Source organism: Nansenia antarctica (assembly GCF_963989245.1).
Source record: "Nansenia antarctica genome assembly, chromosome: 3".
NCBI lineage: Eukaryota > Metazoa > Chordata > Actinopteri > Argentiniformes > Microstomatidae > Nansenia > Nansenia antarctica.
The window spans coordinates 55,109,444-55,124,443 of NC_137688.1; the positions used below are offsets into that span (position 1 = coordinate 55,109,444).

A 15,000-nucleotide genomic window follows, 5' to 3' on the forward strand; every position below is an offset into this window, starting at 1 on the left:
AGTTCTGGGACTCTCACAGTCACAAGCAGAGCCACCTATTAGACTAAACCAAATGATAAGAAAACAAAAAGAAAATTACCTGACACATTGGCAAGAATCAACCAAAAACCAGAGCAAATTGGAATGCTATTTGGCCCTAAACAGAAAATACACAGTGGCAGAATACCTGAGTACTGTGACAGACCCAAAGCTAAGGAAATCCTTGACTATGTACAGACTCAGTGAACACAACCTGGCCATCGAGAAAGGCCGCCACAGGCAGACCTGGCTCCCCAGACCAGACAGACTGTGCACCCACTGCACACAAAACCAGGTGGAAACAGAGCTGCACTTCTTAACTACCTGCCAGCTGTACAAGGATATCAGGGACACATACTGATCACCAACATCCAGGGAGACTTTGAGGACTTGACCAATGTCGAAAGGCTACCATATCTGCTGGGTGAGGTACAGTAATGTGCAAACACAGCAGCAAGATTTGTTAGCTGCTGTGATAGAAAAAGGACATCAAATGGGCTAAAACCACCATAAGAATTGAAATAAGTGTTATTTCATTTATTTATTCTAGTATGTAATCTATTTGTAATCTATTTATTTGTAATCTAGTATGTAATCTATTTATTTATTCTAGTATGTACATGTACTGTATGTACATTACATTCTTTTTGTTTTAGTTTTTTTATCTTCACTGTAGAGGCTTCTTAATTATCCAAATAGACTCTACATTGGGTGAGTCGTAGGTTCCAACAAACAGTTTCCAAAAAAGGCAGAGTGACGCGTGTATAAAAATATAGTTCTTTTATTTACTCAAAATAAATATCTCCATCAGCATAGTCCATCATTAACGATCATGTCAGTAAAGTCTATAGCTGTCCACAAAACTATTGAACTGTCAATTACTGTTCACAACCGTGTTGTCCTGAACTGTCTGAACTGTCCACAAAACTGTCGTTGAAACTTTGTTTGCTCCCAATTAACAATCCCCTTCCTGTTCCCTTATATCCCCAATATTCATTCATCCCAACCACCAGGGGGGAATGACCATAAGGAACAATCTAAATAACATAACATAGGGAATATAGACTAGGAAGCAAATATTATCATAATTAAATTAAATCAATATCATAAATCAATAATTCAAAATTCATATTAGCAGATGAACATAAATAACATGTAGGACTAAAATGGCTCCTACATTCACACTTCACATGCCTTGGCAATGTAAATGTATGTTTCCCATGCCAATAAAGCCCTTTGAAATTGAAATTGAATTGAGAGAGAGACAGAGAGAGACAGAGAGAGAGAGAGAGAGAGAGACAGAGAGAGAGAGAGAGAGAGAGAGACAGAGAGAGAGAGAGACAGAGAGAGAAAGAGACAGAGAGAGAGAAAGAGACAGAGAGAGACAGAGAGAGTCAGAGAGACAGAGAGAGAGACACGATACCGTGTGTAGACGTACGCTCCACTCAGCCATCTACCTGACTCCATTACGCCGCTCCAATGTTGTCCCTACCTGCTGTCAGCCTATTGATTGGATATGAGACCGTATGTGATATCTGATTGGTGTACCACCCCGGGGGGGTGAACTATGACCCCGGCCATCCACGGGGGGTGCAGGCTTTCCTTCTAGCCCGTTCGCCCCCCCCGTGCTGTGGAGCAACCATACACCAGTGGAGGCTGTTGGAGGTAGAAATCGGAGGACAGGGGTTGGGGTTCTTGGGTTGGAGCAAAAGCTTGCATTGCTAGGAGCTGCTAGGCCTCTAACCCTCCTCCCCCCGCCCCTCTCTCTCTCTGTAGAAGGTCCTAGGAGAGCATGCTGGGAGTTGCGGTCCTTCATCCCAGGACCCCCGTGCCGCCCTGTCCCCCCAGACCAACTGCATGCTGGGCCGTCTGGAGGGGCGTATCAAGGAGCTGAAGGGCTGGCTGAGAGACACGGAGCTGCTCATCTTCAACTGCTGCCTGAGGCCCGACGCCCAGGACCAGGCCAGCACCCAGCTACAGCAGTACCAGGTAAACACACACACACACACACACACACACACACCCAGCTACAGCAGTACCAGGTACACACACACACACACACACCCAGCTACAGCAGTACCAGGTACACACACACACACACACACACACACACACACACACAGCTACAGCAGTACCAGGTACACACACACACACACACACCCAGCTACAGCAGTACCAGGTACACACACACACACACACACCCAGCTACAGCAGTACCAGGTACACACACACACACACACGCACACACACCTAGCTACAGCAGTACCAGGTACTCACACACACACACACACACACACACACACACCCAGCTACAGCAGTACCAGGTAAACACACACACACACCTAGCTACAGCAGTACCAGGTACTCACTCACACACACACACACACACACACACACACACCCAGCTACAGCAGTACCAGGTAAACACACACACACACACACCCAGCTACAGCAGTACCAGGTACACACACACACACACACACACACACAGCTACAGCAGTACCAGGTACACACACATACACACACACACACACACCCAGCTACAGCAGTACCAGATACACACACACACACACACACACCCAGCTACAGCAGTACCAGGTACACACACACACACACACACACACACACAGACCCAGCTACAGCAGTACCAGGTACACACACACACACACACAGCTACAGCAGTACCAGGTACACACACACACACACACACACACACACACACAGCTACAGCAGTACCAGGTACACACACACACACACACACAGCTACAGCAGTACCAGGTACACACACACACACACACACACACACAGCTACAGCAGTACCAGGTACACACACACACACAGCTACAGCAGTACCAGGTACACACACACACACACACACACACACACACACAGCTACAGCAGTACCAGGTACACACACACACACACCCAGCTACAGCAGTACCAGGTACACACACACACACACACCACACACACGCACACACACACACACAGCTACAGCAGTACCAGGTACACACACACACACACAGACCCAGCTACAGCAGTACCAGGTACACACACACACACACACACACACACCCAGCTACAGCAGTACCAGGTACACACACACACACACACACACACACACACACAGCTACAGCAGTACCAGGTACACACACACACACACACACACACACACACACAGCTACAGCAGTACCAGGTACACACACACACACACACACACACACACACAGCTACAGCAGTACCAGGTACACACACACACACACACACACACAGCTACAGCAGTACCAGGTACACACACACAAACACACACACACACACACACACAGCTACAGCAGTACCAGGTACACACACACACACACCCAGCTACAGCAGTACCAGGTACACACACACACACACACACCACACACACGCACACACACACACAGCTACAGCAGTACCAGGTACACACACACACACACACACACACACACACACACACACACAGCTACAGCAGTACCAGGTACACACACACACACACAGCTACAGTACTACAAGGTACACAACACACACACACACACACACATACATACACACACACAAACACACACACAAACACTCACACACACACGCACACGCACACGCACACACACACACACCCAGCTACAGCACTTCAAAGAGCTGTTTTTGTTCCTACTTGAGGTGCACTTGATTTCCATGTTCTCTAGTAATGGACCCAGTGACATAGTCACAGATGTGCCCTAAAAAGCCCCACCTACATCCAGCAGTCAGCCAAGCAGGCTAAACCAAACACACCTCAGATAGAGTGGACTTTGTTCAGAAGCCCAGTGAAACAAGCTTAATGACCAGGGGCGGCGCTAGGGGGTGGCTACTGGGGCTCAAGCCCCGGATGTTTTCTGAAAAGCCCCGAATGTTTTACTTAAAAAAAAATAAAAAATCTCTTGAGTAACGTGCAACAGAGAGGCAGCAGCTGCGCGACATTAGCCTGCGTACTGCGTAGCCTGCCCTGCCCTGAAGAAGAAGTGATCTCAATCAGTGCCTGACTTGCAAAATTGTAAGGATGGATATCCCAAAGTTGTTTTCAACAAAACAAGCGCCAAGAACTGTTGCAGCAGCAGTATCAGCAGCAAGAATGACATCACCAGCAGTGATGACATAGATGATGTTTCAGGTTTGTGAATCTTATTAGAAAGGTGACTGACTCACTGACACTACTTTTCCGGTTTGCTGATGCTAGCTGACTATCATAACATAACGTTATGTTATAATGAAAATGAAACATAGCAAGGTACTGTTACGGTACATGGTAAGAAATCAAACAAAGGATAATACTTATACAAATAAAGTGAATAACAGGCTGATAGTCTTTGATATCTGCACTCTGGTTGACTGAGTAACAAGTGAAAAAGAATGATGTAACGTTAATGTTACAGCTAGTAAACATGGAGTAACCACATTAAGTATGCCCTTATGGTAGTATGTATGTATACAGAACATGACTCAAATCTATCCTAAGATGTAACGCTAACTAACTAAGTTTGTTTAATGTCCCAGGGGGGATTTGATTTCACAGTACTATACACAGGCCAACAATACATGTAATATATCGTCATATAACACAGGACAAGACTCTAAATACAATATAAGTGGTGAGCACAGAGTCTGCCCTGATATACATACTGTAACATAACTAGCCTCAGCCCATCAATTATGTAATTCTATACAAATATAAATGATGGTGACTGACTGACAGGGGGAGCTACGTGTGCTGACCTCCCTCTGTGCCAAGAACCACCACAATTAGTTTGCTTCATTAAAGGGTGTGAATGTATATGTGTTCTCCAGTGCCTTTTGTCCGCTTTAAGGTGGTGGTAAGTTGAAGGTTGAAGGCAAAATTTTCCGGCGCGCTCCGCGCGCACATTACATTCTCCCTCTGGGCTAAGCCCCGGATCTCCTACGATCCTAAATCCGCCCCTGTTAATGACTATACCAGCTTTATGGCCATCAAGTACTTGAAAATCTCCCTTTTATTAAACGTCATATCTCCACCTAATGAAACAAATCCTGGAAGTAGGAGAAATCAACTTTTTATTTTGACCCCAGACCCCAAAAATCTATTAAACTATTATTTGACTTAAAAGCTGAAGGAGCGAGGCAGGGTATTCATCAGGCAGGTGTCACAACACAGGTCCCAGAGTTGATTACACCGCCCCCCCCCCCCCCCCCCCCCCCCCCCGTTGACTGACGAGGCCTTTGAATACACACTGTCTCTGTGCCGGTGGAGAGAAGGATGGAGGGCATAACGCTTTAGAAAGATGGAGGGAATAACGCTTTAGAAAGAAGACTTTTGATAAGATGTCACACGCTGCACAGAGGGGAAGCATCGATCGGTTGGGGAATAGGGGGCCGGGGAGGAGGGGAAACAGAAAAAGATTAGAAATATTGATAACCTCCATTTGTATGGAGGGGGGGTACGGGGGAAGCCATGACACTAAATAGAAAAATGGCATAAGATATCAAATAAAAGAGGAAAAAGAAGGGGTGAATTTAACGATCATCTATCTGTTTGGGCGATCGTGCTGTGGAAGGGTTTTTCTATCCTGAGCTGGCCTTATTACAGGCTGTCTAGAACACGGATCAGCAGGGGACTTGAGTGGGGTGTGTGTGAGTGTGTGTGTGGGAGGGGGGGGGGCTAGTCTGCTATACTCACTAGGGGTCTCCTTACAGCAGCAGAGAACAACACCTGATGGGTGATATACCCTCTACCTACTAGTGTGTTTGTGTTGTTGCTGCTTGCTACCACCGCTACCTGATGTTACTGTTTCAGCAGGACTTGGTCGCCCAGCTGAAGAGCTAGCCAAAAGAAGCGTTTCCCAAAGCATTCTGTTGCACCAGTCTACGGCTGGATTCCGTGTCAGTGAACCAATCAACTTGATTTTCATTTGATTTCATTTGATGTGATTCACTTCACCTGAGGCCTCGCGGGGGGGGGGGCTGGTGGAAGTAGACATCGGAGGACAAAGGTGTCAGCGTTGGACTGTACCAAAGGACCTATCGCTAAGCCACGCCCCCTTTGAAAACTCGGACAAACAAACAACGCTTCACTGACAGTGACTGACTGACCGACCGTGACTGAATGACATTCAATGACTTACAATGGTGGGAGTTGGCAAATTTCTGATTTCTGATTTACCACAGAAAGTAATAGACATGTCAAGATGACAAGAAAATTTGGTCTAGAAGCTTTTCACCATCAGATATTAGCGAGTTGTTTGTCCAAGTTTTCTGCCTGTAGTGACTGTTGCTATGATATGATTGGACAATTTCAAATTTGGGGCGTGGCTTAGCGATAGGTCCATTCCTCATTCCGTTCCACGACAACCAGCCCCTCCAGGTCTCTGCCTCCGCCAGCCTTCCCCTCCTGCTCTCTGACCCCCCATAGTGAGAGTGTGTATCTGACCCCCCATAGTGAGAGTGTGTATCTGACCCCCCATAGTGAGAGTGTGTATCTGACACCCCATAGTGAGAGTGTGTATCTGACCCCCCATAGTGAGAGTGTGTATCTGACCCCATAGTGAGAGTGTGTATCTGACAGCCCATAGTGAGAGTGTGTATCTGACACCCCATAGTGAGAGTGTGTATCTGACCCCATAGTGAGAGTGTGTATCTGACACCCCATAGTGAGAGTGTGTATCTGACCCCCCATAGTGAGAGTGTGTATCTGACACCCCATAGTGAGAGTGTGTATCTGACACCCCATAGTGAGAGTGTGTATCTCTGACCCCATAGTGAGAGTGTGTATCTCTGACCCCATAGTGAGAGTGTGTATCTCTGACCCCATAGTGAGAGTGTGTATCTGACCCCCCATAGTGAGAGTGTGTATCTGACCCCCCATAGTGAGAGTGTGTATCTGACCCCCCATAGTGAGAGTGTGTATTTCTGACCCCATAGTGAGAGTGTGTATCTGACAGCCCATAGTGAGAGTGTGTATCTGACACCCCATAGTGAGAGTGTGTATCTCTGACCCCCCATAGTGAGAGTGTGTATCCGACCCCATAGTGAGAGTGTGTATCTCTGACCCCATAGTGAGAGTGTGTATCTGACACCTCATAGTGAGAGTGTGTATCTGACCCCCCATAGTGAGAGTGTGTATCTCTGACCCCATAGTGAGAGTGTGTATCTCTGACCCCATAGTGAGAGTGTGTATCTCTGACCCCATAGTGAGAGTGTGTATCTGACCCCCCCATAGTGAGAGTGTGTATCTGACAGCCCATAGTGAGAGTGTGTATCCGACCCCATAGTGAGAGTGTGTATCTGACACCCCATAGTGAGAGTGTGTATCTGACTCCCCATAGTGAGAGTGTGTATCTCTGACCCCATAGTGAGAGTGTGTATCTGACCCCCCATAGTGAGAGTGTGTATCTGACACCCCATAGTGAGAGTGTGTATCTGACACCCCATAGTGAGAGTGTGTATCTGACCCCATAGTGAGAGTGTGTATCTGACCCCATAGTGAGAGTGTGTATCTGACACCCCATAGTGAGAGTGTGTATCGACTCCAGGCCAGACCAGAACCACTTTGCCAAACCAACGCTGGTTCCATGCCATTCCGTATCTCGGGTGTCCAGCTCTCCATGTCTGTGAGAGTCTGTATACCCAGGCCAGGATATAACCTCACTCTTAATTGAATTAAAAGGCTTTTAAGATATGGTACCCAGCCTACCTGGAGGCCAAGTACATGGGAAATGAGTCTCTTTTGTGTAGTTTCTGCTCTAGGGGCCTGACGTTTCAATTTAGCATGGCTGCCTACCTACCTCACCCCCCGCCTCCCTTCCCTGTCTCTCTCTCTCTGTCTACCTACCTCACCTCCATTTAATAATACCTCCCTTCCTCCCTCCCCGCCTCTCTCTCTCTCTCTCTCTTTACCTCGCCCACTCCACTTAATAATCCCCCCCTCCCCCGTCTCTCTCTCCTCCGTCTCTCTCTCTCTCTCTCTCTCTCTACGTACATCACTCTTTCCATTTAATAATACCTCTCTCCCCCGTCTCTCTCTCTCTCTCTCTCTCTCTCCCATGTGACTGGGTGTTTGAAGGTTAAACGTTGCCTATCAGTCATAAGACCTTCCAGCAGATTACATGCCAACTCCTGGCATTAAGGAACTAGTATTCCCTGCCCCCCCCTCCTCCCTCCTCCACCTCCCCCCTCCTCCCCACCCCCCTCCCCCAGCCGCCCACCAGTCTCAGACCCTCTGTAGTAATGGCTTGTAATATGGAATGTTTGGTAAAAGGATTAGAATGATACTATGTCACAGAAGAGAACAGAAGCTGTGTTCTGTGTTGCAGTTATCTGCTCTCCTCCTCCTCTGCCGCGCCTTACAAACTTTCCCTCCCTTCCCATCCCTCTCTCCCTCCCTCCCTCCTTCCCATCCCTCCCTCCCTCCTTCCCTCCCTCCCTTTGCCAGCACCACCGCAAAGAAAGGAGCTAATTCTGTTTCTTCTCTCACGTAAGAAGCCCCATCCTCGCTGGGGTCAGACTCTGCCAAAGTGAGAATCTAGCCATCCCAGAATACTCCCCACACACACACACACACACACACACACATATGCACACACACACACACACACACACACACACACACACACATACACACACACACACATACGCACACACACACATATGCACACACACACACACGCACACACACACACACACACACACACGCACACACACACACATACGCACACACGCACACACGCACACATACAGTCATAATACAGTCTTTATACAGTCTTAATACAGTCTTAATACAGTCTCAATACAGACGCAATACAGTCTCAGTCTTAATACAGTCTTAATACAGTCTTAATACAGTCTTAATACAGTCTCAATACAGTCTCAATACAGTCATAATACAGTCTTAATGCAGTCTTAATACAGTCTTAATACAGTCTTAATACAGTCTTAATACAGTCATAATACAGTCTTAATATAGTCTTAATACCGTCTTAATACAGTCTCAATACAGTCTTAATACAGTCATAATACAGTCTTTATACAGTCTTAATACAGTCTCAATACAGTCTCAATACAGTCATAATACAGTCTTAATGCAGTCTTAATACAGTCTTAATACAGTCTCAATACAGACGCAATACAGTCTCAGTCTTAATACAGTCTTAATACAGTCTTAATACAGTCTTAATACAGTCTTAATACAGTCTCAATACAGTCTTAATACAGTCATAATACAGTCTTAATGCAGTCTTAATACAGTCTTAATACAGTCTTAATACAGTCTCAATACAGTCTTAATACAGTCTTAATACAGTCTCAATACAGTCTTAATACAGTCATAATACAGTCTTGATACACATTTAATACAGTCTTAATACAGTCTTAATACAGTCATAATACAGTCTTAATACAATCTTAATACAGTCTTAATACAGTCTCAGTCTTAATACAGTCTTAATACAGTCTCAGTCTTAATACAGCCTTAATACAGTCTTAATACAGTCTTAATACAGTCTCAGTCTTAATACAGTCGTAATACAGCCTTAATACAGTCTTAATACAGTCTCAGTCTTAATACAGTCTCAATACAGTCTTAATACAGTCTTAATACAGTCTTAATACAGTCTTAATACAGTCTCAATACAGTCTTAATACAGTCTTAATACAGTCTTAATACAGTCTCAGTCTTAATACAATCTTAATACAGTCTCAGTCTTAACACAGCCTTAATACAGTCTTAATACAGTCTTAATACAGTCTCAGTCTTAATACAGTCTTAATACAGTCTCAGTCTTAATACAGTCTTAATACAGTCTTAATACAGTCTCAATACAGTTTCAGTCTTAATACAGTCTTAATACAGTCTCAATACAGTCTTAATACAGTCTTAATACAGTCTTAATACAGTCTTAATACAGTCTCAATACAGTCTTAATACAGTCTCAATACAGTCTTAATACAGTCTTAATTCAGTCTCAGTCGTAATACAGTCTTAATACAGTCTTAATACAGTCTCAATGCAGTCTTAATACAGTCTTAATACAGTCTCAATACAGTCATAATACAGTCTCAATATAATCTTAATACAGTCTTAGTCTTAATACAGTCTTAATACAGTCTCAATACAGTCTTAATACAGTCTTAATACAGTCTTAATACAGTCTTAATACAGTCTTAATACAGTCTCAGTCGTAATACAGTCTCAATACAGTCTTAATACAGTCATAATACAGTCTTAATACAGTTTTAATACAGTCTTAATACAGTCTCATTATTTTGTTAATGGAAAATAAGTTAATATTATTGTTAAAAAATAATCCTATAGTTGTCGACATGGCTAATTCCCAAAACTTTAACGCTATTTTCTTCACAACTGGGGACAGCTCATCTCTCTGATCTGGGAGCAGACCTGGGGCTCACCTGAGGGGGTCACAGCCAATCTCTCCTCATCGACCCCCCCGCCCCCCCAAGATGGTGGAAGTCCCGCCTGGGCCTATCACAGGGGGTAGGCGGGTAGGGGGGATGGGCTAGGGGGTAGGGGGATAGTGCGTAGGGGGGGTAGGGGCTGATTTGGAATTCAGCACCTGTCTAGGTCCATCTACATCTGCACTCCCCCTCCCTCCCCTCTTCCTGACCACCCCCGCCCTTCCCTCCAGCCTCCCCCCCAGCTCCCAAACCCCCCTTCAGCCCCCCCCCAGCTCATAAACCCTGCTCCAGCCCCCCCCAGCTCCCAAACCCCCCTCCATTCCCCCCCCAGCTCCCAAACCCCCCTCCAGCCCCCCCCAGCTCCCAAACCCACCTCCAACCACCTCCAGCCCCCCCAGCTACCAAACCCCCCTCCAGCCCCCGCTCCCAAACCCACCTCCAACCACCTCCAGCCCCCCCAGCTACCAAATCCCCCTCCAGCTCCCAAACCCCCCTCCAGCCACCTCCAGCCCCCCTCCAGCCCCCCCCCCCAGCTCCCAAACCCCCCTCCAGCCCCCAAACCCCCTCCAACCCCCCCCCAGACCCCACCAGATCGCAAAACCCCCTCCACCCCTCCAACCCCCCTCCACCCCCCCCAGCCTTTCCGGCCCCGAGCCTCAGGGCTGCAGCCCTCCTATAGGCTAATGGGATGTGACAGGGCAGATATAATATCAATACTCTGTTCATGATTAGGAATAAGGAACTCCTGTTCTTTGCCAAGTGCTGCTAACCACATTACCTCTCTGTCCTGTCCTCCGCTCAGGAGGCCCACACACACACACACACACACACACGTGAAGCAGGCCGATGAGGAGTTAGTCCTCCCCGTCAGGGGGTAATGGGGAGCAGACAGGTGACGGGGGGAGGGGGGGAGGGGGGGAGGGAGGGAGGGAGGGAGGGAGGGAGGGATGACGCCCTCATTACTGACACCATCGACTGGCCCCGGCGGTCCACGCACACACTCACACACACACTCACACACACACACACACACACACACACAGGCTTATGCACACAGGCATACGCACACACACACACACACAGAAATACGCACACACACACGCGCAGGCACACACACACACGCACACACAGGCACATACACACACACACACACATCTGCTTCTATTATTCATCATCCTGTAGGGCTGACCCTCCTAGCCCCCCTATCTCCTTCATAGACACTAATGAGTAAATGTCTCTATTGATGGCCTTGTTATTATCAGCAAACAGGCGTGTGTGTGTGTGTGTGTGTGTGTGTGTGTGTGTGTGTGTGTGTGTGTGTGTGTGTATGTATGTGTGTGTGTGTGTGTGTGTGTGTGTGTGTATGTGTATGTGTATGTGTATGTGTATGTGTATGTGTATGTGTGTGTGTGTGTGTGTGTGTGTGTGTGTGTGTGTGTTTGAGTGCATTAGAGACAGTGGAGGTCAGTCACCCTCTCGTCCTGCCAGGGGGACCACCAGTCCAGTGGAGCCCAGGGGGGTACTTGTATACTTGTAGTTGGTTCTGTCAGACAGTTGTCCTTGTGTGTTATGGAGGACTCTCAGTGCATCCTTCCTTACCAAAGCAAACTGCTTATATGTGAAAACCTACTGGGCAATACATCTGTTTCTGATTCTGATTCTGACTGTTCAGAGTAGAGTCAAAAGGTTCTACTAGATATTTGGGTGTATATCCTGACTAGAGCCAATTCATAGTCATTCAGGTGTCGAGAGAAGAGAGAGGGAGAGAGAGGGAGAGAGAGGGGGGGGAATGAGGGAGAAAAAGAAGGGCTGTAAGTGACAGAAACTGATGAAGCTGCAGGCGCTAGAAGCTACGGGAATATTTGTTTGTGTGTTTTTGTGTGTGTGTGTGTGTGTGTGTGTGTGTGTGTGCAGGAACAAATTGACAAAATTCATTACACTCATTTGCGATAACAAGTGCTTGTGGTTTTAATTGACTTAATCAACAAAATAGAATGAATCAGAGGTTTCTAATTAATGGTAATTGATTGAATATCCGCTGGGTCACTGTCAGAGTTAAATCCCTGCTTCTCTCTTTCCTTCACCGGAGGGCCTGTCCTCCTCTCCTCCGCCACTCCTCTCCTCTCTCCTGTCTCTCCATCTTGTCCACATCTATTAAAGATGGACAAAGCCAGGAACAAAGGGAGACAGGATCCCGTCGATACATTCTGTTCTGGAACAACAAGGCAGAAACGTTCCAGAACCCTCCCAGATCAAAACCCAACAGGGTACAGAATGTCTCCGCTCCTCCACCAGCCGCGTTCAACCACAGGCTGGAAACCGTGGTCGTCTCTTTCATGTCACATGGTGCTGCTCCCTGTCTGTCTGGCACACCGCTCCACGGCACACTGAAATAATTATACCAAGCCATGAAGAGGATTTAGATGAAGAGGATTTAGAGGGATTTTATTTGGGGAGATTTTGAGAGGAAATCTCGGCGTCGGGAGTAGGGTGTAGGAGGTAGGGAGTAGAGGGTAGGGAGTAGAGGGTAGGGAGTAGGGAGTAGGGAGTAGGAGGTAGGAGGTAGGGAGTAGGGAGTAGGAGGTAGGAGGTAGGAGGTATGGAGAAGGGAGTAGGAGGTAGGGAGTAGAGGGTAGGGAGTAGGGAGTAGGAGGTAGGGAGTAGAGGGTAGGGAGTAGGAGGTAGGGAGTAGAGGGTAGGAGGTAGGGAGTAGGAGGTAGGAGGTAGGGAGTAGGAGGTAGGAGGTAGGGAGTAGGGACTAGGGACAAGGGAGTAAGAGGTAGGGGGGAGGTTGTAGGGGGTAGGGAGTAGGAGGTAGAGAGTAGGGAATAGTTTCAAGTTTTATTGTTACGTCATCGTAAGTGTATGAGAGTAAAATTCTTAGACTTTGGTTCCTGATATTGCAGCACAAGACAATAAGGCAATAGGCATAATTCAAGATAAAAAAGTGAAAATAGATAGTTCAAGTAGTAAAGTGACTGTGAGCTTAAGGTTTAGGTAGTCCGTATACATGGGGTGTGCTTTGGGATGATAGTCAATTGTCTACAAATGGTAAATGGACTGAATTATATAGTGCCTAATTTCAAAGCGCTTTTCAATGGCCTCTCATTCACCCATTCACACACACCAATGACGGCAAGCTACCATGCAAGGCACCAGGTTAATTGGGAGCAATTTGTTGTTCAGTGTCTTGCCCAAGGACACTTCGACATGTGGCCAGCCAGGGCTCGAACCGCCGATCTGCCAACCTTGCGATCATTAGATGCCTGCTCTACCTCCTGCGCCTCAGCCGCCCCACATCTACAGTGGGCTTGTTCATGAGCCTGATCGCCTGGGGGAAGTAGCTGTTGGTTAGCCTCTGAGTTTTGGCCCTGAGGCTCCAGAAGAGGCTTCGTCTTTTGGACGGCGTCGGTTCAAACAAACTGTGGTTGGGGTGGCTGGGGTCTTTGATGATCCTCTGGGCTTTGCTGACACACCATTTGTTTTATATATCCTGGATGAAGGGAAGCTCACATACACTGAAGCGCTCAGCTGTCCGCACCACCCTCTGTAGTGCTCTGCGGTGGCAGTGCAGTTGCCGTGCCAGGCAGTGATGCACCCAGTCAGTATACTCTCGGTTGTGCCTCTGTAGAAGGCCCGCAGGGTCTCGGACCCCCATGCCAAACTTATTCAAACGGGTGAGGTGAAAGAGGCGTTGCTGTGCCTTTTTCACCACCTGTTTAGTGTGACCGTCCCAGGTGAGGTCATCAGAGATGATGTTTGGTCTTAGGTCTTAGAGCCCTTTCTCACCACCTGGCGTCGGTCCGACAGGAAGTCCAGGATCCAGTCGCATAGGCCGGGGTTAAGGCCTAGATCTCTGAGCTTAGTGTCGAGCCTGGGAGGGACAATGATGTTGAATGCTGAACTGTGGTTTACAAATAGCATCCTCACATAGGAGTTCCTCTTGTCCAGGTGGGTAAGGGCGGAGTGGAGAACAGTGGCACTGGCGTTGGTGGATCTGTTTTGCCAATAGGAGGGGGTAGGGAGTAGGGGGGAGGGAGTAGGGGGTAGGGAGTAGAGAGTAGGGGGTACTGGGTAGGGAGTAGGAAGTAGGAGGTAGGGAGTAGGGAGTAGGGGGTAGGGAGTAGAGACTAGGCTCTGTGCCTTTATGTACAGAGGAGACGTACAGAGACTGCTACATTAGTCAAGCCTCCCTCCTCCCTTTATTGTTTTTGAATTCTTCTTCTTATTATTATTATATTGCATTGTTGATTGCGTGATTGTTGCATTGTTGAGGAGCTAGCTTGCCCTAAGCATTTCATTGCGCTGTGTATCCTGTAGATTGTGTGTTCGATAAATAAACGTCGATTTGATTTGATGTCAAGAGGACACAGAGACTTGCAGGGGAGGACGGCCTCGTTGCATTTGATGTCAGCCTCCCCCTGCCTCCCTCCATCTCGCACCCCTATCCTAAGAGGATACAGCAGACAGCTCAGCCACAGCGGAGAAGCCTCTGTGTGATTACCAGCCGTGGGAGGAGATGCAGATGAATCCAGCAGATGGATC

General features: G+C 47.4%; 1 protein-coding gene across 1 annotated transcript in view; it reads left to right on the forward strand.

The window, feature by feature from the left end:
* akap6 (A kinase (PRKA) anchor protein 6) overlaps nt 1-15,000 on the forward strand; it is a gene marked incomplete at both ends in the record, with an annotated part of 211,527 nt that overhangs the window by 169,853 nt on the left and 26,674 nt on the right. The window contains 3 exons of the mRNA XM_080527377.1: nt 1,795-2,007; nt 14,087-14,192; nt 14,910-15,000. The exon at nt 14,910-15,000 is cut by the window's right edge and continues 10 nt beyond it. Coding sequence (XP_080383503.1) covers nt 1,795-2,007; nt 14,087-14,192; nt 14,910-15,000 — 410 coding nt within the window. The remainder of the gene's footprint in view (nt 1-1,794; nt 2,008-14,086; nt 14,193-14,909) is intronic.